Consider the following 27,593-nt stretch of genomic DNA (forward strand, 5'->3'; position numbering starts at 1 on the left):
CTTGGAGTGCCGAAGTGAAACAAATGGCCAAACGACCGACAACCGACGACTGCGTCACCTGCAAGGAATGCGACCTTGAGCTGTCGTCGGCTATATGGGGCTGGTTGTTCAGAAGTCGTGACTGCCCAGGCCCAGACCCAGGTAATACCCAATGGCAGCGACCACATCGAGAAATATCAGCCTGGCACAGACCATAAAATACGAGGTAGTTGCAAAGGGGCAAAGGGGGCTCAGAACCCACTTGAGATGAGAAGACAAGACACAGAAAATAGCGCAAGTATCTCATACAATAAAACACGTTTGACGAACGATTTGATGGCGAAGATGAAGATTGAATATCTGTCAGATATACATACGTTCGTATATGGCAACCACAACCAAAAGCCTCTCGAGAAGACGGCGCTCACTTTTATTTTCAGCATTGCAACCGCACTAACCACAACAACAATGGCATAACAAGCCGAAATAACAAAGATCAAACTCCAGTTGAATGAGAAAAAAGAGCCAGCAGTAACGAGAATAATATCTCAGCCCAGCAATTGCTTTATATAACAAGAAAGGAAGTTAGCTTCGGCAAGCCGAAGCTTATATACCCTTGCAGCTATAATTATTAAATTTAAAAACACAAAAAATGATATTCCCAATAGTATAAGATAATATGTCAAAAAACACCGAAGCTATAATTTGTTTCATATTATTTTCCTACCAATTTTGCGATCGTTCCTATGGCAGCTATATGACATAGTCGTCCGATTTTGATAAAATTTAATTCGAAATTCAGAACTAATTAAAAAATGTTATTTCCAAGCGTTGGAGGTTATATGTTGAAAAACACCGAAGCTATAATTTTTTTCATATTATTTTTCCACAAATTTTACGATCGTTCCTATGGCAGCTATATGATATAGTCGTCCGATTTCGATAAAATTTAATTGAAAATTCAAAATTATTTAAAAATTGTTATTTCCAAGCTTAGGAGTTTATATGCTAAAAAACACCAAAGATATAATTTTTTTTCATTTTTTTGTCCGATTATTCCTATGGGAGCTATAAGATATAGTTGTCCGATCCGGCTGGTTCCGACTTATATACTACCTGCAAAAGATATAAGACTTTTGGGAAAGTTTCAGCCCGATAGCTTTAAAACTGAGAGACTAGTTTGCGTAGAAACGGACGGACAGACGGACAGACGGACAGACGGACAGACGGACAGACGGACAGACGGACATGGCTAGATCGACTCGTCTAGTCATGCTGATCAAGAATATATATACTTTATGGGGTCGGAAACGTCTCCTTCACTGCGTTGCAAACTTCTGACTGAAATCAATATACCCTCTGCAAGGGTATAAAAAGTATCTGCCAGTACCATTCGTTGGCTAAATTTATTTATTCCATTAGAAACTCCGTCGCCAGCCAGGCCCCGTGAATTTGTCAAGCACCAGCGATTCGCTCATTACTTGAATAAATATAAACAAATTTGTACTTTTCGGGGGAATAATTCTGTGGTTTATTATAATGTCAAGTAATCCCAAATAAATATTTGTCTAAATACACGGCAGCAAAAACGGGGTATAATGAATCCCCTTGCATAAATAAATATTTATTTATTTATCAGCTGCGTAGATGGGTACATTAAAAGTTCAAGGTTTTAATTAAACATTTTAAGATATTTTTTAAAATAAATCCTACTATCCGCCCTTTCACCCGAAACTTTCCCACTGTCAAAAGCTGATAATATTCTGAAATCTGCGTCTCTAACGTTGGAACTGCTCGTTTATCGACTTCAGAAAGGTGGCACAGTTATAAGACCCAAACCATGAAATCGTATTAGAATCCAAGTCAATGAACTTATACGACCGCTCCACGTTTATTTATGCAGTCGGAGGCCCAATTAGTTCGAGAGTTTCAGAAAAAAACCGAAAAGACACTAAAAAATTCGATTTGCCATTCGAGACAAATGCCCACCTGACTAAAACAAATATTTTTTTTGTACAATTTGAAATATCTGCGTAATTCTCCATCGCATTCTCAAAGATTTGACACAGTTTTGATTAGGAAAAACCGGTTTGCGATCTGTGCTAAAATTGATTTTTTTTTCTGCAGCTTTGTTCGGGCTTGCATTCCGACGATTCCCAATAACCAGTTACAGAATCTATAATTTTCGCTAAAATTACATTATGCAAATCGAAATTTGCATTTAGTATTCACTAAATTTCTCCCTTTCTTGTCGACTGCCAATCTGTCAATTTCATTATTCGAGAATTTGGGAGGGGAACTTGATTTCTATTCAGCTTACTCAATTCATTAGAGTTCAACAGTTGAACAGAGAGTTCAAGAGATTTGCATAAATTACAAAATGAATTCGCTATTTAGTTTTGAAAGGGAGAATCCATTGTGAAATCTTTGGTCAAAAACCATTATTACGAAAGAAAAAGGTTTAAATTTCCAATACAATAAGAGGTTATACCATTCTAACACACATTCGTCTTTCCTAATGTTTTTTTTTGCATTTCTAATATATCTAGGTTTGTATACCAAATGTACAGGGCATTAAATCAAAACCATAACCCCAATTATGGCCGACCAGTTTTATGTTCAACACTTGTGGCTCAAATTAGTCGTAAAACAAAAGACTCAGGCAACAAACTTGAAGCGTAATTACAACTACGTGCTGAGCGTTATTAAACATTTCGTTGATCCGCGAGCAGAACAGCAAAAGTAAAAACAGAAGTAAACAAATGGGGCTTTCAGGTTTTTGGGGATCGGCACTCGTAAAAATCACTCGATAAACCGACGGAAATGACTTGCTCTCCGAACTGAGAAGGCGGCAAAACAAAAGAGCACTTTGGACCGGCAGAAATTTCATAATTAGCCGCAGTGAAAACCCGCAACGTGAGCTAGCCAAATCACATTATCCCAGGCCGAGAAGAAGATGATCTTGTTGCTTTTGGGGCTTTTGGGGAAAAGGGGGGTTCATAGACAGTCGTACATTTAATTAGCCATTTTCACACATTTCACTTTCAACAAGCTGCCAAATTGTGAAAAGCCAAGATGCTTAAAGCCTCAATGAAACGCAAAAAAGCCATTAGCCGGTCAAGTGCACAAAAAGCGTAGGTTGGTTGACAAGACCGTTCGCTGTATCTATGTATCTTTGTATCTTTGTATCTTCGTCTCTTTGTATCTGGTCATCTGTCGCTTCCTCTGTTTTGTCTGCTCGCGGCGGTGAATCGCTTTCAAGTGGCCAATTTCTATTTTTCCCTGCCTATTTCAGTTTTTTGGAAATCTTTATTTTTCGTTAATTGAAATTTCCCATTGCATTGAACTTGAAAGCTCGCAGACATTTGGCATAAATCTCAATCCGCCTGCAATGGCCAAAAACTCAATTTCCATTAGGCAAACAGTCACATTGATTGGCGGTCGGCGATTTAGCCAATTTTTGGCTTTCCTTTTTCTCGCTTTTTACTCATTTGCTGGCCGAACTTTGATTTCTACCTGCGTAATTAGCATTTTTGATTTGTCTGTTTGTTGTGGATGTTGATTTGCATTTGGATCCCTGCCCACATACTTGAACCTCGATTAAAAATATAAATTGCGCCGAGTTATTGTGAGCTTAGCTCATCCAAGCCAAAAAGTGAGTTACAAACCTGTAATAGAACAGAAAAAAGCGTTGAATAAATGACCAAATTAAAGTCGTAGAAAGGCAGAAAGCTCTTAAAAGTAAATTTTAATATTTATATTATCGGAGCTCTAAGTGCCATTTTCCTGTGAAAGGTCTGAGAAAGTATTTCTCATCTCCAAATCTCGGATTAAGCCTCTTTAAAAGCTTAAACTATTCCTAAACAAAGACATTTTTTTTGCAAACGCATAAACCCCGAAAAGTTTAACAGCCCCACTTTTACTTTAAGATGCTCAAAACGCTGCGATTTATTTGGCCATGCGAAAATGGAGATTGTGAGGTGTATGCAAAATGAAAATCGCATAGGCCAACGAACGGAGATGGTCCATACTTCATCCATCGAATGTCTAAGGCAATTGCGGCTTAGCAAAGCAAATTGACCGTAATAAGCATTAGCAACTTCACGGAGCTATCCGTGCTGCCAATATAGACTCTCTTATTAGCCACTTAATAAAACCGAAAGGCAATTAAATCCGAGTAGCCGACTTAGTGTGATGCATGGTATTGACGCAAAACTGCAGACAAAATGAAATAAATGCCACACTAATCAGGTAATAATAGTTTGGTGCGGCAACTATGAGTAAAATATAGTATACATAATGGTAGGCTAAATAAGCAAACGCAGCCATATCTTAAATTAGGTAATTATAATTTTGATTAATGCTTTGAGCACAACTGCATTGTTTAAGGATCAAGAGAGAATATTATTAGTTTTAGTAATTTCCTAGTTTTTGAGAGAGGGTCTTAAAAAATCGTGTCATGAAATAAAAAGATCACAAAAAAAAAATTCTGAGGGATTTACTTTTACTTTTACTGAGAATATGCTCTTCTACAAAAGGAAATGAAGTAAGAGATTTTGATTTACAGATAAAACTAGCTTAAAAGACTTCCAACATAAAATATATATGATGTTAAGTCAGTCTACGCTTTACGTTATTTTATTTTATTAATATTCAACGAAAATGTTCATGTGTAGTTAACTTTTAGTTAGGTTGCATATCTTATAAGTAAGAAACTGTACTATCTTAACTTGTTTATATCCTGATATATTGATAGTTTTTCCCCACAATTTCGCTCTGCATGTCCATCGGCTCGACTTGGCTATCAATAACATTTAATTTCATTCCATTTCGCTGGTTTTGAGTATCGTTTGCCCGCTTTTTGCGCGCTACCTTGGTCATTAAGAAATTGTTACAAATTACCTGTGGTGTGTGTGCAAAAGCTGGCTGCCGTTTGCAACATTTGCCTTAATGCGATTTGCATTGAAAACGGGCACAAAAGTCGATTTGCTGGGCAGGGCAAAACTGAGCAGAAAACTGAAAATGAAACAGAAACTAAGGCGGAGTGAGCTGAGTACAGAGACTGAAATTCAGCTTGTTGGCCGGCTATTCACCTGCATTTTTGAATGCCCATGTTGTTTGACTGGCCCAAATAAATCGTGGCGTTTTCTGTTCGGACTCTTTTCAGCAAAGCCTTTTAGGTGTGAACTTTTTTACTTAGCTCTGCTCAATTTGAATTCGGTTTGAGGTCATTGGATCAAGCCAAAACTTGTTCCACTTGGATTTGCAAGCGCAGAGCAAATCGAATAAAAAGATAGTATCGCAATTGGGTCGACATGCGTGTTATTATTTCGCGTGTTGGAAAAAGTGGGCGGGTATAAAATTATATACCTATAATATTCGATGAGGAAACGTCTAAAATTGCATTTCCATAATAAAGCTGTGGCCAACCGGGCGTATGCGCAATGTCCAATTGTCCCAGACGTTTCGGCATTTTTTAATGAAAGTTTCTGCAGTTCGCGCATTCAATTGATTTTCTATGAAATAAATCGCTGCAATGGAAATTCACAGGAAAAAAAAAGAAACAGAGACACGCCCACGAAATGATTGGCAAAACCGTCGAGCAATTATGTTTATTGGCTGCTGGCGATTTGTGCCGCATTCTTTTCCCTCAGCCACGAATTTAGCAAAGGCTTTCGGTTTCACAATCAAAACAAACTTGTTCTTCGAAGGCAAAGAGCGGCCAGCAGCAAAGTGGTCCGAAATGAGGTAATAAATAAATATAGAAAATTAAAAATAAATTACCGTGATCTGCGAATCTATGGTGATAAATCTTACAAAACCAAGAAATACTTTGATCCATTTTGATGTAATCAAGTTAATGTCGAAACATAAAATGGTTTCGGTACAGTATTTAACGAGCTAATAAAAATAAATGCCGGGTTTTTAAATAAGCCATTTTAAAGTTTAAGAGGCGTTTTCTCGTCCGCATGTTAAAATAATAAAAAGGCTAAGTATAAAAAACGGGTTTGAAAATTAAGAGTTTAAAACCTACTTTTATTTTGAAAACCAAAAATTGCTTTTATCTAAACCATTTAAAATAAATAAAAATCTTTAATTAAGCACATATGTTTGGTCTTTAAGGTGACACAAATTGAAATCTAATATATTAGAAAATATATATTTAAAGCGGAATTCGCTTATTATTATTTAAATTATTAAATTTATGCCTACGCCTCTTAAATTTGACCCACTTTTTAAACTTTTTCGGGCGCTAGCATCAATATTAGCGACTGGAACTACAAATATGTTGTGTATAACAAAATAAAGAGCATTCTATTACCAAAAAAAAGTGTCTTTAATGACCGAAGCAGGCTCATCTGAACTTGGGATAAAAAATTAATTTGGCCTTAAAACAGGCTCTAAACTTTTTTCAAACTCAAAAAAATGTGCACCATACAAAAAATGTTAAGAGCTCTTAGCATTTTGACCAAATAATTGTGTAAACTGGTGATAGAAAAGAACTTCAAAGCACTTTACAACAACTAACGAACACGTATTGTTAACCCTTGACATTTGACCAACATCCTCAATGTCAGCCGGTTGCCACGACGATTGTAAAATTTCAATACCAAATCGGTATTTTTTCCCTGCGATCCGTTGCCATTAGCCGGTTGAAAGAAACGCGATTCCCTGATGGAATTTTCGATTTCCATTGGAACCGAACCAAAACAACTTTCAATGCAAATGCAACTTCGTGGGTGAAGGAAAAGGCGGCTAGTCAAGTGGTGACATATCGCTCGGCTCACCTGACTGCCTGACTGCCTGATGGAAAAATGCGGTTAATGTGGCTAATGCCAATTGCCGTTGCCGTCCTAAGGTTCAGCACATGCACTTGTACAATTTCCTAATTAAGTCAAATGCACTGCCATGTTTTGTTATTGTTCGTACGGTCTTGTCTGCTCACATGTGAAAGATACTTATGTTCAGCCTGCAGTTTACTCCATTCGAGCGCTGGTAAGAGGTGCAACCTTCAAACTTATGGCAAAAAAGATTGAAAAATTTAAGGCTGATTTAATTTCAGTTAGCATTTTTTAAACCAAAAAAATACATTTTATTTTAGCCCATAATAGCAATATTCACTTGCTTAGACATTTTTATTCACTAATAAAATTCAAAGTCGCCAACAATTCCCTTTTAAAAATACTAACGGTTTTATTATTTACCAATAATCTGTTTAAATGAAAATTTGTTTTGATTTTAAACTATATATCTACAAAGAGTATTTGATGTTAGTATGGTATTTAAGGAAATATTAAATACAAGCTTAAAAAAATCCTCAGTTGCGCAACTGTTATTCAAATATAAATTTCATTTTAATGATTATTAACTAACTTTAAACAATTTAAAAAAACGTTTTGTATACAACGGCTTATATTATAAAACTTAGATATTCATTTAGGAGAGGATTTTCTTTAATATACATATTATGTATTTTGATATAGTGCCCAAATCCTAAATTATTCGGTATTTTAAGCAAGAATGCAGAAAAACATATAACCATTAGTGCAACCATCAGTTCAATAAATTCCCATGAGATATACTAGTGTTAAGCCCACAGTCGAATTGCAAATATCTGTAAGATAATGCTAATATCCACAAGTTATGGCCAAAATGTTGTTCAATACCGCAGCTGTCGATTTCCGTTGCATAAGAGTGAATTGAATTTCTTGCATTTCCCCATCGCGTTTCCCACTGAAGGAAGTGGTCGCTTAATAGATTTTACTTTTTGACAGATAACGCAAAATTGAAATTAATTTGCGATTCTCGGGCGGCGACACGAAGGCAGGTAATCCATATCCATGCACTGAGTGATTATGATTCGAGTGGTGCGAGTGTTCGAGTGTTCGAGGAAAATGCCTGCCACTTCAAGGAAAACGAAATACCCTGGACCGTGGTTAAAGCCACTACCATTACCATTACCATTACCAATGCATTCGAGCCAACTGCGGCTGCCAATGTGGCAATTTGTTTTGGTCCGAGGCTGGCCAAAGTTGATGGACTCGTTTGGTGCGCCTACGGCAGCACAAAAAGTGAATGCCGAGGGGGCAGAGGTAGCGGGCAAATCGACGCTTTAACAATTTGGTTAAAGTTTAATAAACTTTATGAAATGTTGTCTTGAGTGGGAAATGCAGTCGGTCCGCGTGGAGTCGTCGACTCCAATGACAATGGTGCAAAAAGGGGGCGCAGGGGCGGCGTCTGGCTGTCAAGTGAGTTTTCGGGGCGATAATGTCCAAGGCAAAAGCAGAAAAAAAAGAAAAAAGGAAATCCTAGGAAAGCCATGGGACATCAGGAAGCAGCCTGGCCACGTTAGAAAGTCACCATTATTCGGGAGTTTCGAATTTACCTATACCTTGTTTTTAGGTTTCCAATTCTCCGTTTTTGACATCGCATTCATCATTTGGTGGCTTCTTCAGGATATTACGCAAGCGGAAAATGTGCATTAAGTTTCCCTTTTTGGGTGATATTTTTAATGGTTTCTTTATGCTGATGCAGGTGAAGTTTTAGTACAATGGAATTTTAAGACATATTGTGCATTAGTTCATTATGAAAAGTTGTTCTTAAATATGACAAATACAATAATTGCTTGAGTCCTATTAGCATTAAAGAGGTTAGATTTTTCCATTACAAGTTCTTTTCGAAAACTAGTACACTTTGTAAATTACCAAAGCAATTAAAAAAAAAATCTAAAGAGGCAAGGAGTAACCAAATCGTATTGAATCCATGTTACCGATATTATTAATGGTTCTCTTAATTAAAAACGATCCACACCTCGAGTGGTCGTCTCTAAGCAAAAAGGAGAAAAAAATCCCCACCTGGATTTTCATAATTGCCATTGCCTTTCAGACAAACTGAATATTATCATCAATATTTTTTATAGATTGTCAAATCGCATCGGTGTTTGGTGGGCTGGGGGCGGGGCCACAGCGCCGCGAAAAGGAGGAGAAAGTGAGCCAAATGGCTTGGAGAGCGAATGGATCGCTCCGAGGGTTATCATTATGTACTCATATGCAAAGGCAGCTCAGCAGTGTCCAGTAATTACAGTAGTACACATGTGTATATGCTGATGAATTGTGGAGGCCTGGCATCCGATAGATACATTTTGATTAATCGGAGCGAAAAGAGAGCAAAGAAATTAGAACGCCGATGGAATTCGACGGGGTCTCGAGCGGAGTGTCCAGGTAATTGCGGGTTGTACGTGGACTCCCCGCCAAAGAGAAACTGCAGAGCGTTTGTAACGAACTGATAAGCGCATAATTAACATGGCTTAAACTCAAAGGGGGGTGGCAAAGAGGGGGCGGTGCGGTTTGGGCCACAACCACATCCACCTGGCCAACACGAAAACTCCCATGTGCAGCAGAAATATTTCTACAACGCCACATCGACAGCAAAGTATTTTTAAGGCGTGTTGTTTGCCGTTTTCAATAGATTTTTGTCTTTAATGACTTTTGGCCGGGCTGCGACTCGAAACTCTTGGCCTGGCTTAATGGCTCCGATCGTTTGGCTTTTGTTCTGCACAGAATTGCCTTTGTGGCTTTCGCGATTGGGCTTTGCTTTTGGGTTAGCAAATGGGTTCCCAATAGGTTTTCTATCTGCAGGTGTCGGCATCGCTTTTGACGGGGAGTACCGCTAGTCTTTGGGCCCCATAATGAGCCCGGTCAACTGTCCGGGAGATCGAACAGGTGCCTTATAGACCGTCCGGTGGTTATTCTAACCAAAATGGGTCGCACATGCTGGGCGCAGATTTTGACATCGATCCCCGATTGGTTGGTTATTAGCTTGCTAAAGAGTTAATAATGATGTGAAACCAGCGAGGAGTTTCATCGGAAGAGAGCTGTTACTCATTAGGTTTAGAAGAAAACTGGTAAAAGTATTTATTTTTACACTTGCAGAAAAGCCTATGAAACTAACAATCTTGTAAGATTGCAAGCCACAGATCATATTTCCTTGGCAAATTGCATAGTAAAAATATATTATAACTAAAAAAAATTATAGAATCAAAAAATAATACAAAATTTCACTTATTTTGATTGGTGTATATTGTTGATTAAATTTAGTTGTATTGGACTTAACTTTTGTTTACCACAAGTAAATTACATATATTACACACCTTAAATAAGTTTTTTAGTATTGATTTAAAACTTTTGATGGTTTTTTGAAGATAAATACAACTTGATTTCTTAGGTTTGTTAGTATTCGTCAGTAGCTTAGTAGCAGACAAATTATATTGATTAAAAGTAAAACCGTTTATAAAATTATATCCCAAAATGGAGACACTTCTCAGCCAGGCATTTCATTCATGAGAGCTTTAAGCGACTTTAAGCGATCAGAAAACCCCATTAAAGTCAAATCCACTTGCTAATAATTTTGTTTTGGCTTGGAACGCTGAAACGTTTTAGACCTATTGAACAAACAGGGTTTCGAACAATGCAACACAAAGGCTGAAATACCGGGGAACTCATTAAATAAAACGAGAACAAGCCGTTTGCCAGACTGAGATGGTGGAGAAACAAAAAACAATCAACAGTCGCAACAGCAACAACAAGAATAAACCACAAGAAGTTGGTGCAAAATAAAGTCCAACAAAACAAAAAAAAATAATAACAGCGACTACAACATCAACAGCGAAAAATACCCAAAGATGAAAAGTTCAATGCACGCAAATCGGATTAAGCAAAGAAATTAAGTAATACTTGTACTTGTGGAAATCCATTCAACTGAATGTGCACCCAGAAAAATGGCAAATAGAAAGGCGGCTTCCAGTATTGGGCGGAAGTGGTCCGCCCAGAAATATTAAACGGATTTCCGAACCCAATAGTTGTCAGGCATAAAAGTACATATCTTACCTTTTATTCGCCAGAAATCAGTGCGTGTAGAGCAAATCCAAATGCGTAAATCCAAATATATTTCAAAGGAAGTTTTTAAATTCTCACACTTATGTTTTGGACAAAAAAACACGAACAATTAGCACTCCGAAATGTCGTATTTTTGGGGTCGTTAAGTGCGCAGACGTTGCGAGTTTAAATTGCACCAAACCGGGTCTCAGAATCACGCGGAATCGGGAAAGCGAACCGAACGCATCGAAGCTTAAAACTCAACTGACCCAAAGATGGGGCGTCTGGCTCTCGATTCCAATTCCACCAAGCGCCACGCGCTCAAAAGCTACCCCACTAAAGCTTTCCAATGGAACTACGTCTTTCTGAGCTATCTTGGCCATTTTAACATCGCCGAAAAGTCTACTTTTGTCTTTAAAAAGATACTACGACCCAAGCTTACACATTTAACACCGTAACACCATCTTAATTATAATAATCGTTTTTCTTTTCACCTTTTAGTTTACCTGAAATTTCTAGACCATGTAAAAAAGCATATATGTTAAATTATATACTTCTTTTCGTTTTCTTGAACGATTAAATATTTTCTTTTTAATTTAAAAAATGTAAGATTTGTTAGTGTTATTATTATATTTCCATTTTAGTTAATTTAGATAGTTTTAAGTACATAAAGTCAATGCTATTCCTGAATACATCTACTTTGTGGGTTCGGAAAGGTGTCCTCCTTCACTACATTGGAAACTTCTGAATGAAATTGTAATACACTATAACGGATACAAAGGGTACACAAATGTAACGTATCCGCCACGTTGAATAAATGCGTAAATTTTTACCTCCAGATGTTTGTTTTTAATATTTATCCATGGCTACAAATAGTTAGTTAAAGAGACTTACCTTTTTTACGTAAAAAAAACTACTTTCATTAACTTGTTGTATTTTGTAAGGACTTAAGCTGCGGGACAACAGATAGCAGGAGGATATATGTACATATGAGGGTTCATTCGTAAAAAACTAGTTTCTTGCCATTCTTTGGAATACATGAAGTAAGTTTGAAAAACCATGTAGTATTAATATAGGCAGTTCAAATTCATTTCATATTGATTAAATATTTATCTTGAATGAATTGTATTATATGGCTATAATCATTGTTTATATAACCTAGTTTCCTATAATGGTGAGCCGCAACTTAACGCACAAAAACAAACTGTTTGCTTGGACAAACAATTGAAAAACATCTTCCTACAATTTGGCTATAAATACTTTGGTTTCGCTTGGAATAAGGCACATCTGTCACCACAGTCGAAGACATCACCCAAGATGCGATTCCAGCTAGCTTTTTTCCTTGGCCTCGTGGTCCTCGTTTCGATTGCCTTGCCAGCCACTGGTCAAGCCACGCCCACTGCTCCGGCCACGCCGACCTCTCCAACTACTCCAACTTCTCCTACTTCTCCAACTTCACCACCTTCTCCAACTTCTCCAACTTCACCAACCTCTCCAACTTCACCAGCCACTCCAACTTCTCCGGCCACGCCCACTACCCCTTCGGATCCAACATCGCCCACCACCCCAACGTCACCCACTTCCCCCACCCCGGCAACCGGAAACAGCACAGCCTCCACCACCGCAGCTCCCACCACCGTGTCTCCTAACAAGAAGGTGGTGGTTGTTACTCATCACAAGAGTAAAATCACCAGACCGAAAAAGATCACCACCATCCGCCATAGGAAAGGGAACCGATCGCGCCGTAATTAAAGAAAATGACTGATTTTAACAGACCCAGAAGATTTCGTTAAACGACCCTAACGCGTTTTGTAAACCCTTCTACTATTTTAGTTTTCTTTTAAGTTTTGTTATGTTTGCAATATTAAATGATCATTTTATTGAAAATAATTCAGTTATTTTTTATCGAGAACTTGAAAACAAGGCGGAAATAGAAATACAACTTACGTTAGATCCAAGAAATAATTTTATCTGAGGGAAGGGCTATTTATAGTGCTATACAATATAGAGTGTTACATGTACAATAGGATGGTCCACACTTGCATGACAGTTTTTGGAGTCCTTCTCCAAATGAAAATTTATTGAAAAAACACGTTTGATGGTCGTTTTATGCGATCTGGTCTTCAAATTTACAGCTCATACGCACTGTTCCTTTAATCAAATATATAATTTTTATATAAACGGCCCACACTTGGTTTTATTTCTTTAATTCGTTGGTCACTTTTCCAAGCAACAGAAGTCTGCATATATACCCTCAAATGCTTTGGGAAGATCTTAAAGAAATATAATGCAAGAAAGTGCGATAGTTTTCTAACAGAGATATAAAAATCACCTCATATAAAATTATTTCTTGATGCCTAATTTGAGTTGTATTTCCCATTTCACCTTGTTTTGAATTCCTTGTAACCAATTTCTCTGAATTATTTTTATTAAAATGATCATTTAATATTGCAAACATAAAAAACTTAAAATAAAACTAAAATAACAGTAGGGTTTACAAAATGCGTGTGAGTCGTTTAACGAAATCTTTTGGGTCTGTCGAAATCAGGTGTTTATCCTAATTCCGGCGAGGTCGGTTTCGGCGCAATCGGTTACGGTTCCGGTGGGATTGGTTTCGGTCCCGCTGAGATCGGTTCTCACTGCCACCAAACTTGTGGTGGATCTTGGTGATCCTTTTCGGTCTGGTTATTTTATTCTTGTGATGAGTTACCACAACCACCTTCTTGTTTGGAGACACGGTGGTTGGAGCTGCGGTGGTGGAGGCTGTGCTGTTTCCGGTTGCCGGGGTGGGGGAAGTGGGCGTGGTGGGTGACGTTGGGGTGGCGGGCGCTGTCGGGTCCGAAGGGGTAGTGGGCGTGGCCGGAGAAGTTGGAGTGGTTGGTGAAGCTGGAGAGGTTGGTGAAGTTGGAGAAGTTGGAGAACTTGGTGAAGTTGGAGTAGTTGGAGAAGTTGGAGAAGTTGGAGTAGTTGGAGAGGTCGGCGTGGCCGGAGCAGTGGGCGTGGCTTGACCAGTGGCTGGCAAGGCAATCGAAACGAGGGCCACGAAGCCAAGGAAGAAAGCTAGCTGGGATCGCATCTTGGGTGATATTTTGGACTGCGGTGACAGATGTGCTTTCTTCTAAGCGAAACCAGAGTTTTTATAGGCACATTTTAGGAAGATGATTTACGCATGCTTTTCTCAAGCAAACAATTTTATAAGTCGGTGTTTGCTTTTTCGCAATTCACCATTATTCAGGTCGTTTAAACAAAGATCAATAAGATCAAATACAAAAGGCAGAGAGGATTTTGGGTTATTCTGCTGGAATTTGAATACAGCCGTATTTCACAGGTGAAAATATTTTTGAAGGAGTAATTAATATTAGAATTGATACCTTGAAAGGATGTAAGATGTCTGCCATCAATTTTAAGTCTATATGATTTAATAAAAAAACAAAGTTTTTTCTGGGCAATTCTATTTTCAAAAAATAAAAACAAAATTATTTCGAAATTATTTTTATCCAAAACTGTACTGTAAGGAAACAGGTTATTGTATGTCATAACTTTTTATTTATTTTTCGTATATCTACATAGTGAAATACTATACGAATTGGCTCTCAATGGAATGTAAATTTTAAACGGACAGGAGAGCCTCATAAGTTAGGTTTTTGAATAGTTTTTAACCGAACCTTAAACCAATTGTACCGTGTAAACGAAACTAAAAGAAATCAAAACGAAAGTTTCACACAAATTGTAGAAATCGAAAAATTGGTCATGACCAGATCGTATAAACATTTTCTGTTGTACATAGTTTGTATTTTATTCAAGTGTTTTGCTCTGCTCTATTGAGTGGTGTAAAATAATTGGAGTGGTTTTGGATTAAGTCTACAAAAGAATTTCAAATGCATTATAAATAAAGTGCAATTCTGATATAAACACAAATCGGAGTGTATAAATATAAAATCAAATCACGACATGCTTGGCGTACACATATTAAATAATATCAATATCAGTTAGACTCAGAGACGTTCTATGAGCTAAGTACAATGTTGTAGTTAGGCGAGTAATTTAGTTAAGATTTTCTCACTTTTCTCGAGTTTTCTCTTGCGTGTTTAATATTAAGTTTTGTGTTTTCCAACTTGTACAATTACGAAACATTATTTTGGTTTTGCAATTACAATTAATAATTGAATGGCGACCTCTGGCCCATCTCTACACTCCACCCATGTCGTCCACGGCAATGGCACACAGCACGTACATCATTCCGGCGCTGAGGAGAGCCGTAACCGGCACTGTCACAATCCAGGCGTAGGCAATGTTCCGGAAGAGATGCCAATCGACACTGCCGTCCATCGTGGGTGCGACATTGCTGGGAGCATCCTTGTCGACACCTGCCTGATGTTCCTGATCCCTTGGCAGACTCTTCTTGCGACCCGATGCACTCACATGACCCACGAAAACCACCGAACCGACCTTGCAGTGAGTGGTCGAAATGGGCAAGCCAATTTTGCTGGCCAGCAGTACGGTGATGGCAGCTCCGACTTCAATAGTAAAGCCACTGGAAAGGAAAAAATATAGTTCTTAATATGTTAAGGTTTTCATTATAAATATATTATTGTTCCAAGTATATTTAATTTCATTTATAAAAACAATTTAATTTAAATTGTTAATATATATATTTTTTAATATTGGAACTCACGTCGATGAAGTGATTTTGGTGAGGTCATTGCCAATGGTCTCGATGACGCGTCGTCCCCACAACCAGAGGCCCACGGAGATGCCGATGCCGCCGTAGATGAGAATATAGATGGGGCTTTCCGCTCGCTGCATGACCGATCCCTCGCGATAGATCATATAGAGTGCAATCAGTGGGCCGATGGCGTTGCTCACATCATTGCCGCCGTGTGCGAAACTACCGAAGGTGGCTGTCAGGATCTGCAGGAACGAGAAGAGCATGGAAATCTCCTGGGTCTCCTCCGGACCGCTGGTTCTTCGTCCGCCGGCCGCTGCCCGCTTCAGTTCCTCCTCCTGTTCATTTAGCGCCTCCTTGCTCTCGATCAGAGGAACCTTGCTGGAGTTGGGCGACAGTGTGGAACTGATCATCAGATCAAGGCTGCCGGCGCTCTCCACCACTTGAAGGTTGTTGTTGATGGCCTTGGTAGCGCCGGTGTCCAAATCCGTTCCGATGGGGCTCGCCTTGTGCTGTAAATGGAATGAAAATTATGGTTGCTGTATATACATCTGAAGCGATCCACTTCTACATCACTATGAGTGATTTTTTCACAGTTCCATGACTGTACCTTTTGTTCCTCCTTGGGCGACTGCATCCGCTTGAAGCACTCCTGCAACTTGCGTCCATTTTGCTGCTGTTGCTGTTGCTGCTGCTGCTGCTCGTCGATGAAATTCAGGCTGGTGATCGTCAGATCGGTGTTGTCCAGGCTAGCCTTCCCCAACAGGTCCTCGGCCTTCTTGATCAGCTGCGGATCGATCTTGTACTCCTCGCCGGGCGCGTTGTTGTTCTTGGCCGCCAGTCCGAAGGGAGCCAGCTTGAAGGTCCTGGGCGAATTGTCGCTCAACGAGACCAGCTCGGTAATTTCCGCGATGGCGGGCAGTGGTTTTCCTTCGCTGACCAGCGACAATGGGCGGCGCTGCTTCTTGGGACTGCCCGACGGCGAGGATTCTGAAAGGACATTTTGAATTATTTATTTTTATAAGCCATACTATGTTATCGAAAAAATAAGCTCATAGATTTGTTCTATTCAAAAGTCAAACGAGGCCTAAATTGGTCTAACTAAATATTTACATTGATTGAATATCACAAGGCAAAGAAAAGGTGGTGACGATCTATGTATAAACGGCCTAGTTCTTAATAATTTTTGATGGCACATGGTGAATAGCGACCTAACGCACATAAATAAACAGTTTGCTTGTACAAATAATTAAAACACATCTTCCAACAATTTCGCTATAAATACTCTGGTTTTGCTTGGAATAAAGCACAACTGACACCACAGTCGAAGACAACACCGAAGATGAGATCCCAGCTAGCTATCTTCCTTGGCTTTGTGGCCCTCGTTTCGACTGCCTTGCCAGCCACTGGTCAAGCCACACCCACTGCTCCGGCCACGCCGACCTCTCCAACTACTCCAACTTCTCCAACTACTCCAACTTCACCAACTTCTCCAACTACTCCAACTTCACCAACTTCTCCAACTTCTCCAACTTCACCAACCTCTCCAGCTTCACCAACCACTCCAACTTCACCGGCCACGCCCACTACCCCTTCGGACCCAGCATCGCCCACCACTCCAACTTCACCCACCACGCCCACTTCCGCCACCCCGGCAACCGGAAACAGCACAGCTTCCACCTCCGCAGCTCCCACCACCGTGTCTCCTAACAAGAAGGTGGTAGTTGTTACCCATCACAAGAGTAAAATCACCAGACCGAAAAAGATCACAACGATCCGCCACAAGAACCGCTCGCGCCTTAATTAAGGAAAATACCTGATTTCGAAAGACCCTGAAGATTTGGTTGTACGACCCTTACGCATTATGTGAACCCTTCTATTAATTTAGTTTTGTCTTAAGATTTATTATGCTTGCAACATTAAATGATCATTTTATTGAAAATACTTAAATAATTTAATTGGTTTTAAATTTAAAACTATGTAAAACGGAAATATAACATACGAGTAAGGCATCAACATATTATAAAATACGAAATTAGTGACATTCTCTCACTCTAACGCCCACAAGCCGCACAAAAGCGTGGCACCTACATTTTCAAAGTCTAAAATTTAAAATAAAATGTTCTTTATTCGTATGTCAATACCAATCGGCAAATTTTTGATCAGGATCACTTGCCGAGTCGATCTAGCCATGTCCGTCTGTCTGTCCGTCCGAATGAACGACGTGATTTCGGAAACTATAAAATAGAGAAATTTGCGATTTGTCAGGTGGATTCATGAGCTGCTTGCAGAACGCATTTTGTTTCAGCAGGGTGCCACGCCCATTCTAACGTCCACAAACGAATGAGAGTTTGTTTTTATTATTAATACCTGTCTACACGCCAAATATTATTGAAATCGGACAACTCATTAAAAAGTTATAGCCAAATAATATTCAATATTTTGAAATTCAGTCGAGATTGCACTCCACATGCAGCACATTAGCTGGTTTCACTAATAAGCCGCCAAGCCGCTAGGGGCGCTATAGACCAAGTGGCGCTAAAGAAGAAGAAGACAGGTGGCGCTGTAGGCTAGGTGTGTTAGTGAAAAAAGCAAAGTTACTTTAATCTCAGTGCCTCAACGGACAACCAAAAAATATTTCAGTCTATGGTTTTTGATAATCAAAACCAAATATCAATTACAAATTTTGGAAAAAAAAACTTTTAAGAATGTTAGACCGACATTAACGTTGTCGGTGATAATAGAATAGAGCTTTTATGCATTTTGACCCTGATTAAACTTATTCGCCAGGAACCTTCGTTTTAACGGAAGTCACACAACGACATATATATTTAAGGGTCGAATTTATACCCATTTAATATATTGCATTTATTATATAAATGTATATAATATACATTTAAGGCTTTAGTTGCTAGCCAAATCTTTTAGGATTTACGTTCTGGGATCTCCTTTCATTCCGGCGGGATCGCTTTCTGTTACCTATGCCCCTTCTTCCACGTTTGCGGACTACCTTGTGTTTCTTGGCTGGTCTCTTTGTTTTATTCTTATGGCGACTGGTATTCTTGTGCTTCTTTCTCGAGGCTTCGGTGGCAGCTGCGGCGGTGGGTGCAGTGGTGGGTGCAGTGGTGGGTGCTGTGGTGTTGCTTTGGGTTACCGAGGCGCTCGGCGTGGTGGCCGTGGTGGGGGTGGACGTTGGGGTGGTGGGCGTTGTTGAAGACGACGGGGAAGTGGGCGTGGCCGGAGAAGTTGGAGTGGTTGGTGAAGTTGGAGTTGTTGGAGCAGTTGGAGAGGTTGGAGAGGTCGGCGAGGCAGGAGAGGACGGCGTGGCCGGAGCAGTGGGCGTGGCTTGACCAGTGGCTGGCAAGGCAATCGAAACGAGGGCCACGAGGCCAAGAAAGATAGCTAGCTGGGACCGCATCTTGAATGATATCTTCGACTGCGGTGACAGATGTGCTTTCTTCTAAGCAATGCCGGAGTATTTATACCCAAATCGTTGAAAGATGTTTCAAGCAAAACATAATATAACTTTTAAGTTTGCTTATTTGCTTATCATTATGGGACATCTTGAAAGTTTTGGGTTGTGTAAACAAAAATAATAGGCTAGCATTTGATGTGAAGGCTCATGGGTAAGCGTCATAACATCATCATAAACAACAACCCCGTATTAATATCAAAGCAGTAACAAAAGATTGAAATTAAACGTAATTAACTCACCCACAGAGTCCTCGAAGTTGAACTTGACGGGGTTCTCGGCCCGCAGCCGCTTGGCAATCTTTCGCCGCTGCAGAGGAACTATAACCAACTGCGTAAGCAGGGCCACCAGCAAAGACAGACCAAAACTGGCGGTCAGGGCTATCCACGTGGGGATGTTGTCCATGTAGAGCAGCTTGGGACCGTCCAGCACCACGCTGATCACATTGATGAAGAACGTCACGCCATAGAAGATCGGCAGCGACCGGAATCCCGCCTTGAGCGGCTCCTGGGCGCGAAGGATGAAGCGGCGAATGGCCAGGAAGAGCAGAATGCTCACAACGCCGCTCATCACGGGCGAGATGAACCACGATCCCACGATGGTGCCTAGGGTGGACCACTTGAGGCCCTGAACGCCACGGGCCACCAGGGAAAATCCAATGGTGGAGCCCACAATGCTGTGTGTTCCCGATATCGGCAGCTTCAAGAAAGTGGCCACCAGCAGCCACACGGCACTACTGGCCAAAGCAGCCACGCAGCCCAGCATCAGAACTTCCTCGGAGCCCTCGTACAGACCAACTTCCAGGATTCCCTTGCGCATGGTGTCCGAGACCTTATAGCCTGCAAGATACGAAAACATTAGTATATAGTACTTCCTCATTTAAAATGTGTTATAAAGAAACTAAAATGTAACTATCATAGTATATAGTTTTATTCCATTACGACAATTATACATTTTTGTTTATACTATGAGGTGATTTAAAGAAAAATAGAATGATAAGTAAGAACTACAAGTATATCAAGGACAAATTGTAAGAATATACAATATTAACTTTGTTTATCTTCTTAGTTTTGAATTTAATTCAAAAAATTCCTTTGTTCCTTGGTCATTTTGTTGTAGTACTTAGTACTTACTTAGTATTTAACAGCTTACCAATCAAAACGGCACCCGATATTTCGCAGATGGTGGCCAGAACGCATGCCTGCCGGATGGTCAGAACTCCAGAGCCCACGCTGGTGCCAAAGGAGTTGGCCACGTCGTTGGCACCGATCCCAAAAGCCAGGACAAAGGCGATCAGGAACCCGATGACCACCATCCATAGTAATTCCGGCGCATAGCTCTCCATGTTGCCGACAATGTGGTTCGGTGTCGAAGGTAATCCAAAACTCTTTTCGGTGCAAACCACTAAACTGCCTCTCAACTCTAACTAAATACTGATTACTCTTTCCCTACTCGAAAACTGAACTCAAAAAATGTATGTGTTTGGGTGGTGCGGATTTAACTGGGTGGATGGATGACTTGAATTGTGCAAAACAATTGTTGACAACTTATAAAATACAAGACTACGTAACAAATGAGGGTCGAAACGAAAAATTCAAATTGGTTAATAAGTGAGAAATTCTTTTCAAATATTCTCTAAACAGCCATATTTGCGCTTAAACTTCATTGTCGTTATTTTCATAATGAAAATGGGGGAACAACTCGCCGCTTGGAACTGCGAAGGTGCGATACTTAGTTGACTAATTACCCTGAAATGTTATCTCTCTGACTAAACCCTTCGGTTTGGAGCCTCTCTCTTTCCAGCTGTGGATCAGCTCTGCCTTAAGTTAAGCAATAAATAAATAAAATCCTACTAATAACCCTGGGTTGGACAAAACATGAAAACGAAACGAACAGTATTCCAAATTAAAATCCTTCTCCTTCACTAAATAATTCCTGCTGTCGATGGAATCCGGTGCTCAATGCTGAGAAGTATTCAACTCCACTTGTTTTCGTTTAACTCCTGGATGACTCCTTAAGCAATTGTTGTGTTTACGTTTCGAGATTAAACGAAGTTGTTGATGTTGTTGAGTAAGTGGATAGTGTTGTTTGTTGTGTTGGTTTGTTAATAATTAATTATAATAAGTTTCTTGTTATGTTGAATAGGAGTTAAGAAGTGTCGAGTTGGTAAACTGAAACAGAAGAAAGATCGTTGGCAATTAAATAAGTACTTCCTGATAAATTAAAAGGCAGTCTTACCTGACGTTTGGGGTAGCACAGTTGTTTCAACCATAGAGAATTATTCACCATGTCTGGAAATAAATTGAAAATATTTTAAATAAGAATAAGAATAAAACTTTTTGTAAACCTTTTGAGATCTGGGGGTTTATATCTTTCTTATTTCCCACAAGCAAACTACTGAACCACTTGGGCTAAGCACACCAAACTTTATAACACACGGTTAAGCCCAATTTTAATAGTATACCAAAAGTACAAAATTCTAACTGGTTCAATCAGCTTGAAATTGGTTTTTAAGAGCTCGTCTTGTATTATTTCCATACCAGCATGATTTCCACCCACTACAATTTTCAATTCCGTTCAATTTGCGTGTGATCATCACTTTCTAGCAACTTTAAACCGGTAACAGCCGGAAAACAACCATTCAATGAGTTTTCCAATTGAAAATGAATTGTTTGGTATGGGAATGTGTATCTAGTTTTCTTTAATTTGTCTATTTCCAGATGCAGGTGGACCCACGTTGTTGGATCTTTTGGCAGAGCGCGGTGCTGCGACAATTCAAATGAAAACTCACAATTGAAATTGTAATTGCCACTGGATGTTATTGTTACTATTGTTCTGATTGTTGTCATCAGTGCAAATTTAGCAAACAATGGATTTTCATTGTTTACAATGAAGATCAATGACTGCGTAATTTACTGATGTAAAATTATTCGAAATTTTGCTGATCCAGAAAAGGTACCTTGTGTGGGTATGCTGGGTAATGTAATTAAATTCTAACATTTAAAAGTTACGAAATTATAAAAAAGGCTTATAGACATATCACCTCTTACAAATATAACTATAATGATTTATCCTTAACATTATAACTGTTTTATTAGATTAGAAATAGTACTACTATAACATTATGATGATTAATGAACAGCACAAATTAAAACTAAATTTCCTAGAGTTTGAACGAAATGTATTTAAAAGGCTCCTTTAAAAAATACCCCAATTATAATTGTACTAGCACTTCCTGAACTAAGGGACTATTTTTACTGTAAGTAACAAACATATGTTACTTTTATAACCATGTGAGAGTACAAAACACATCGTAAACAGTTTAATTACCTATGGTATCACCAAAGAACTAGAGAACAAAACAAACCGAAACAACATTTTTATTTCGCACTTGCCGCAAACACCAAACCCCATGTTTGACCTACGCAAATAGAAAAACCTCAAGAAAACCCGCCCACAAACAAGAGGAAGACAAATGACGCCAAGAGGGCGATGGGTGGTGGGTGGTGGGTGGTGGTCGTTGGGTGGTGGTGGGGTTAGAGGTCAGAGGGTTGAGAAAAGTAACCAGGACAATGGCTGACATCGCGGCCCAGCAAGGTCGCAACGCTTTGTGCCGACGCTCGGTCGCGAAATTTCCATATTTGCGGGCTTTGTCATCGGTGGATACGCCTTTCACCCTTACCACCCACCACCCAAAACCCAGCGTGTGCCCATTTCCATCCCCACAATGGAAACGGAAGGGAAACAATCATAGGCTTGCGGTAATCGCTACCAATTTAGCGTCGTATTTTGAACTTTTGAACTATAAATACGCAAACACGCAAGTGTTTATAGTTTTTGAGCCACTGCATATGCAAATAAATGTTTGTTTATTGCGAAATGAATGGGATCGATTGAAATGAGTAATAGAGAAGAGTCCATAGAGTTATGGCGACTTTATAGGTAATAAATCGCACAAAGAGCACGAGACCCGTTTGTTATTATTTACAATAACTTCTAAGTCTTCAATTCCACAAAATTCTTGAAAATATTACATAAAGCACTTCCAGTAAATGGTCCTTTTGAATTCCTACGGCAATAAATCAATTCCCACCCATTGTCGATTGAGAAATTATTGTTATTGCCTGGCAGGTGGGCAGTTTGTAATTGGAATGAATCGAAGGTGGAAGGGCAGTGGGTGGTTGGGTGGTTGGGATGCCAGGCAATCAATGTGCACCGAGTGGCTTCGCGTATTCCTATTGCCATTGCATGACATGAAAATGGAATTAAAATGGATTGAATGGCAAGTGCAAAATAACAACAGATGCCAAAGGGCCGTGTACACTGAAAACAACAGGGAATGCAGCTTGATTTCGTAAGTAAAACCGAATCAAATCTTTGATACATAAAAAAAGTGACAAAGAAATCTATACAGCTATAAAATACCTTAGAAAGTAGCCTATAAAATATTGATTATAATATCCAAATGTTTTCCTATTTCCTAGCATGGCTTTATCAGCTCTTCAAGAGTTTTTAAATCTTTAGATATTTCTTTATTTTTTTAGATATGGCTTGTGATTAATAAATATTTAATTAGTTAATTAAATATTTTTAATTGCAAAACTGTTCCAGTTTTCTATACCCACAAAAAAAAGAAAGTTCAGATTTAGTACAGGTTGTTTTAAAAGTATACCAATTTCAATACTTCAAATTAAAGTATAAATTCAAGAGTTAATAATATAAAGTCAAACTTTACAGTTTCTTTTATAAATTAAAGAGTCTAGAATTTCGTTTTCTGGTATTATTTTTAAACCCATTAAATTCAATATGATTTTTTGGAAAGTATTAACTTAATACTGAACTAACTTAATACTGAATTAACTAAATACTGAATTAACTTAATACTTAATAACTTAACTTAATACTGAATTAACTTAATACTGAATTAACTTAATACTGAATAGTGTATAATAAATGTAGAAATAGTTGCTTTTCTATAACTATTTTTTTTCGGTGTAATTAGATGAAGCTTGATTTAATTTTTTGCGTGTACGATGCACCTGCCGCGTCACTGGCAGCCTTGACATTGCCGCCTACCAACTGCAATTGCAACTGCCTCTGCAAACAGTAAGCTGCATTTAATATTGATTTAATTTGCTGCACTGTCCCAAGGACGGATCAAGTTAAAAAACGCTGAAAGGGGAAAATTATAGAGGCCGACAGCAGACTTTTGGGCCTTAAAAAGCCGCCGCTGCACGCTCACTCAGCCAGCGAAATTTCCACTTGTTGTTTTGCTTAGGCGGTGGGCTCACTTTTTGGGGTGGTTGCTGCCGCAAGTTCAAGGTCGAGCCGCCGCCACTGAATCCAGGGTAACGTGCTTTAAATCAACACCACCACATCCAGTGGACGTCAAACTGTGCCCACTGCGAAGCCCCTTTTTCCTTCCAATCAGCCATCCCCGGTTTAGCCCAATCCAATTGGAGACGCTCTCAGGTGTGAAAGGAATGCACACAAATAATTAACAAAGACCTGCAACAACCAAAAGCAACAGCAACAACAAACTAGCGAAGGTCATTGGGCAACAAGGTGAATAAAATGTAAAGAGTTCAAAAATTTAACAAGATGTATAAAAAATTGTAAATACCAAATCGGTTTATAATGAACTGTACCGTCAAGATCTAAAGAATTCGCGTTTATTTCAGTTTTGAGTTTTGAAAATAATTTTTCTGAAGGCTTATAAATACAAAGAAAATATTTTTCAACTATTACAATTTTGTCAATCTATAACTTGCTGTCAAAAATGTGAATAAAATGGAAATAAAATGGTAAGTACCAATTCGGTTTAAAATTAACTGTTCAGTTTAGATCTAAAGAATTCGAGATTCTTTCCGTTTTGGGTTTTCAAATTATTTTTCTAAAGGCTTTGAAATACAATAAAAATATTGTTCAACTATTACAACTTTATCAATCTATAACTTGTTGTCAAAAATGTGAGTAAAATGGAAATAAAATGGTAAATTCCAAATCGATTTATAATTAACTATGCAGCCTAGATCTAAAGAATTCGCGTTTCATTCAGTTTTGAGTTTTCAAATCATTTTTCTGAAGGCTTGTAAATACAAAGAAAATATTTTGAAACTATTACAACTTTATCAATCTATAACTTTTTCACAAAAATTTTAATTTTCGAGAGACCACTGTGTTTGTGCAAACGTTACTGGCACGTGTGACTGTACAAACTCGAGTAGTAAAAATAATGCGGAGCTCGTTTGCCATAATTATTCTCTTTCTCTCGTTTTTTCTTTCCCACCTTAACTGGCACTAATAAAAAGAGTTTAAACTTCAAAGCTGTTTGGCTCTTTGGGGTTTTTTCCATCACACGAGATCCGAAATTGGAATCACGATTTTGTCGGCTGATATTTAAAACGTGTGCACAAAAAAAGAACAAAAGCGTATTTTGCCGCCTCATTGAATTTCACATATGTATGTATATGTTTGTACATATAGGGCTTTAGAAATAGCATTCCCATTCAATAAGTTTCGGGCACTTGGCAACAGGCAAACGTGAAGATTAAAAGAAAGATATAAATCAATAGGATTTGGATTAAACTGAAGAGTCTTAGGTTGAAGAAATCAATAATATATTTACATGTATGAAAGAATAAACTATTTTTTAAAATTTCTAATAAAGATTTTAGGTATTAAGTTATATTTTATATTTAATTTTATTTAATTAAAGTCAATATATCTGATTTGTAAATAAGACCAAAACTTGTGTAAATAAGTTCATTTTTAATACAATGAGTTGAAGAGGTGTGTTTGTCCCTCTTAGAGAAGTTAGTTCCTCTTCTAAACGTAGCTTTCTCAATGTTTAGTGCCAACAAGCAAGTCTGTAGTTAAGTTTAACTACACTACGTTAAAACGATATGATGTATGATATATCTAGAGGTTGAAATCCCTCAAAAATGTGTCGTAATATCGCTTAGAGTCCCTGAAGTGGGACCGAGAACTCCAACTGTACTCGCCAGTTTGAGAGGCACTCGTGCAGTGACCACCCGACCGCAAGTTGCAACGAGGAGAGCTCCGAATCGGTCCAATTCGCACACACTTTCCATCCGGCGGCGAGTGTGTACACGCTTTGACCTTGCGGGGTTGCTGGTACCAGCCCTCCACCACCCACCGCCCACTTTACTCTCGAACCAACTCATTCATGGCCCAGACCAATCCGTTTATCCATGATATCATATAGGGCGGAAAAAATCGAAAATTTCTTTCGATAGTGAATCATTCTAGTGGTGTTGTTGTTTTAGGGAAATGTCAAAGTGAGTGGGGGGGGGGGGGGAGTGGGGAGTGTCTGGAAGCTGCCAGAAGAGACGAGAGAGAGAGGAGAGTGCGCAGGGAAGTCTTCTTTCGCCCCAACTTTCGCATTCTATCCTCCTTTCCACCTTGTTGCAGTGGTTGTTGTTGTTTTTGGTGAGGCTGCAGCTGCGAGGCAACAATAACAACCACAACATAGGCTTCAGAAAACAGCTGCCCAGCAAATCAGTGGCTGTCAAACTGTTTTGCGAAATATCAAAAAGTAACTGTACTCTGGTCCAGTGGAAAACAAAACGTTTTTTCGTTTTTTTTAGAGAAGATGTACTTCGAATTGGGTGCCATAAGCCACTTTTCTCTCCCTGCTGCCACCCCACTTTTGCTCCACAACCAATCGATTGCCCAGCTTATTGATTTTTCTACTCAAACATTTTGCATTTGTTGCTTGTTTGATTATTTTGCAGTTTTTAGTGGGAATAAGAATACAAGCGAAACACACACACGCACTCTGTGAGCACACCCACGCGAAAAACACGCGGCGCCAGCCAGACTGCAAGGATACACAAGGATATACGTGCGAATATCCTGCAGACACACACTCACGCGCACTGGAAAGCTCGCCAGGAGTTGGTCCTGCGGGATCTCCCCAGATGACAACCATTTGATGGAGGACTGGCAAAAGTTCGGAGTTCCGAGTCCTTAAAGCGGTACTCACTTGATCAGCAGCACTTTTTCAAATCAATAACTCGCCTCTCGAATTTATTTAAGCGGGACACGCGCGCAACCACCGGTAGGGATGTGAAAAATATATCAAAATATCGAAATTCTTTAAATAAAAATATTTACGTCGTGATATTCTTATCACATGATATATCGCTATTTTTTTAAATATATTTTTCCAACCAACGCAACTGTAGAAAACGTAAGTGCCAGAAAACGTAAGAGCCACGTAAGTGTCAGGATAAAAAACCAACGAAAGTGTCAGTAAAAGAGGGATGTGAAAAATATATCAACATATCAAAATACGGATATTTTGAATAAAAATATTTCGTGATATTTTACACCTAATATATCACTATACGTAAGTGCCTGAAACGTAAGTGTCGGCAAACGTAAGACCACGTAAGTATCAGTGAAGAGGGGGGCCAAAAATTACCACTTGCCACAAGTTAGGGATGTGGAAAATATATCAAATATCAATGCATATTGTTTGAATAAAAATTCAAATTTATATCGTGATATTTTTTTACTTGAAATAACGAATATTGGTTTTTTTTTTAAATATATATTTGATACTCTATAGTTTATA

At 38.9% G+C, this 27,593-nt stretch overlaps 3 protein-coding genes across 8 annotated transcripts in view; all 3 read right to left on the reverse strand.

Moving 5' to 3' along the window:
* LOC119555312 (brain-specific angiogenesis inhibitor 1-associated protein 2) overlaps positions 1–11,107 on the reverse strand; it is a 32,926-nt gene extending 21,819 nt beyond the window's left edge. For all 6 annotated transcript variants that reach the window (XR_005219882.1, XR_005219881.1, XM_037866635.1 and 3 more), the window contains exon 1: positions 10,866–11,107. The gene's annotated coding sequence lies outside the window, so the exon portion shown is untranslated. The remainder of the gene's footprint in view (positions 1–10,865) is intronic.
* A 3,272-nt stretch (positions 11,108–14,379) lies between these two features.
* Positions 14,380–27,103, reverse strand: LOC119553189 (sodium-dependent phosphate transporter 2). The gene is made up of 7 exons (XM_037863439.1): positions 27,000–27,103; positions 21,230–21,282; positions 20,144–21,162; positions 19,234–19,830; positions 16,130–16,509; positions 15,529–16,031; positions 14,380–15,387 (listed from the first exon to the last, which is right to left on the reverse strand). Exons 3-7 carry the CDS (start codon positions 20,334–20,336, stop codon positions 15,042–15,044), a joined length of 2,019 nt encoding a protein of 672 aa, XP_037719367.1. The 5' UTR covers positions 20,337–21,162; positions 21,230–21,282; positions 27,000–27,103; the 3' UTR covers positions 14,380–15,041.
* Positions 18,392–19,219, reverse strand: LOC119553190 (integumentary mucin A.1). The gene has a single exon (XM_037863440.1). It carries the CDS (start codon positions 18,935–18,937, stop codon positions 18,431–18,433), a length of 507 nt encoding a protein of 168 aa, XP_037719368.1. The 5' UTR covers positions 18,938–19,219; the 3' UTR covers positions 18,392–18,430.
* Positions 27,104–27,593: the final 490 nt, after the last annotated feature.

Source organism: Drosophila subpulchrella, chromosome 3L (assembly GCF_014743375.2).
Source record: "Drosophila subpulchrella strain 33 F10 #4 breed RU33 chromosome 3L, RU_Dsub_v1.1 Primary Assembly, whole genome shotgun sequence".
NCBI lineage: Eukaryota > Metazoa > Arthropoda > Insecta > Diptera > Drosophilidae > Drosophila > Drosophila subpulchrella.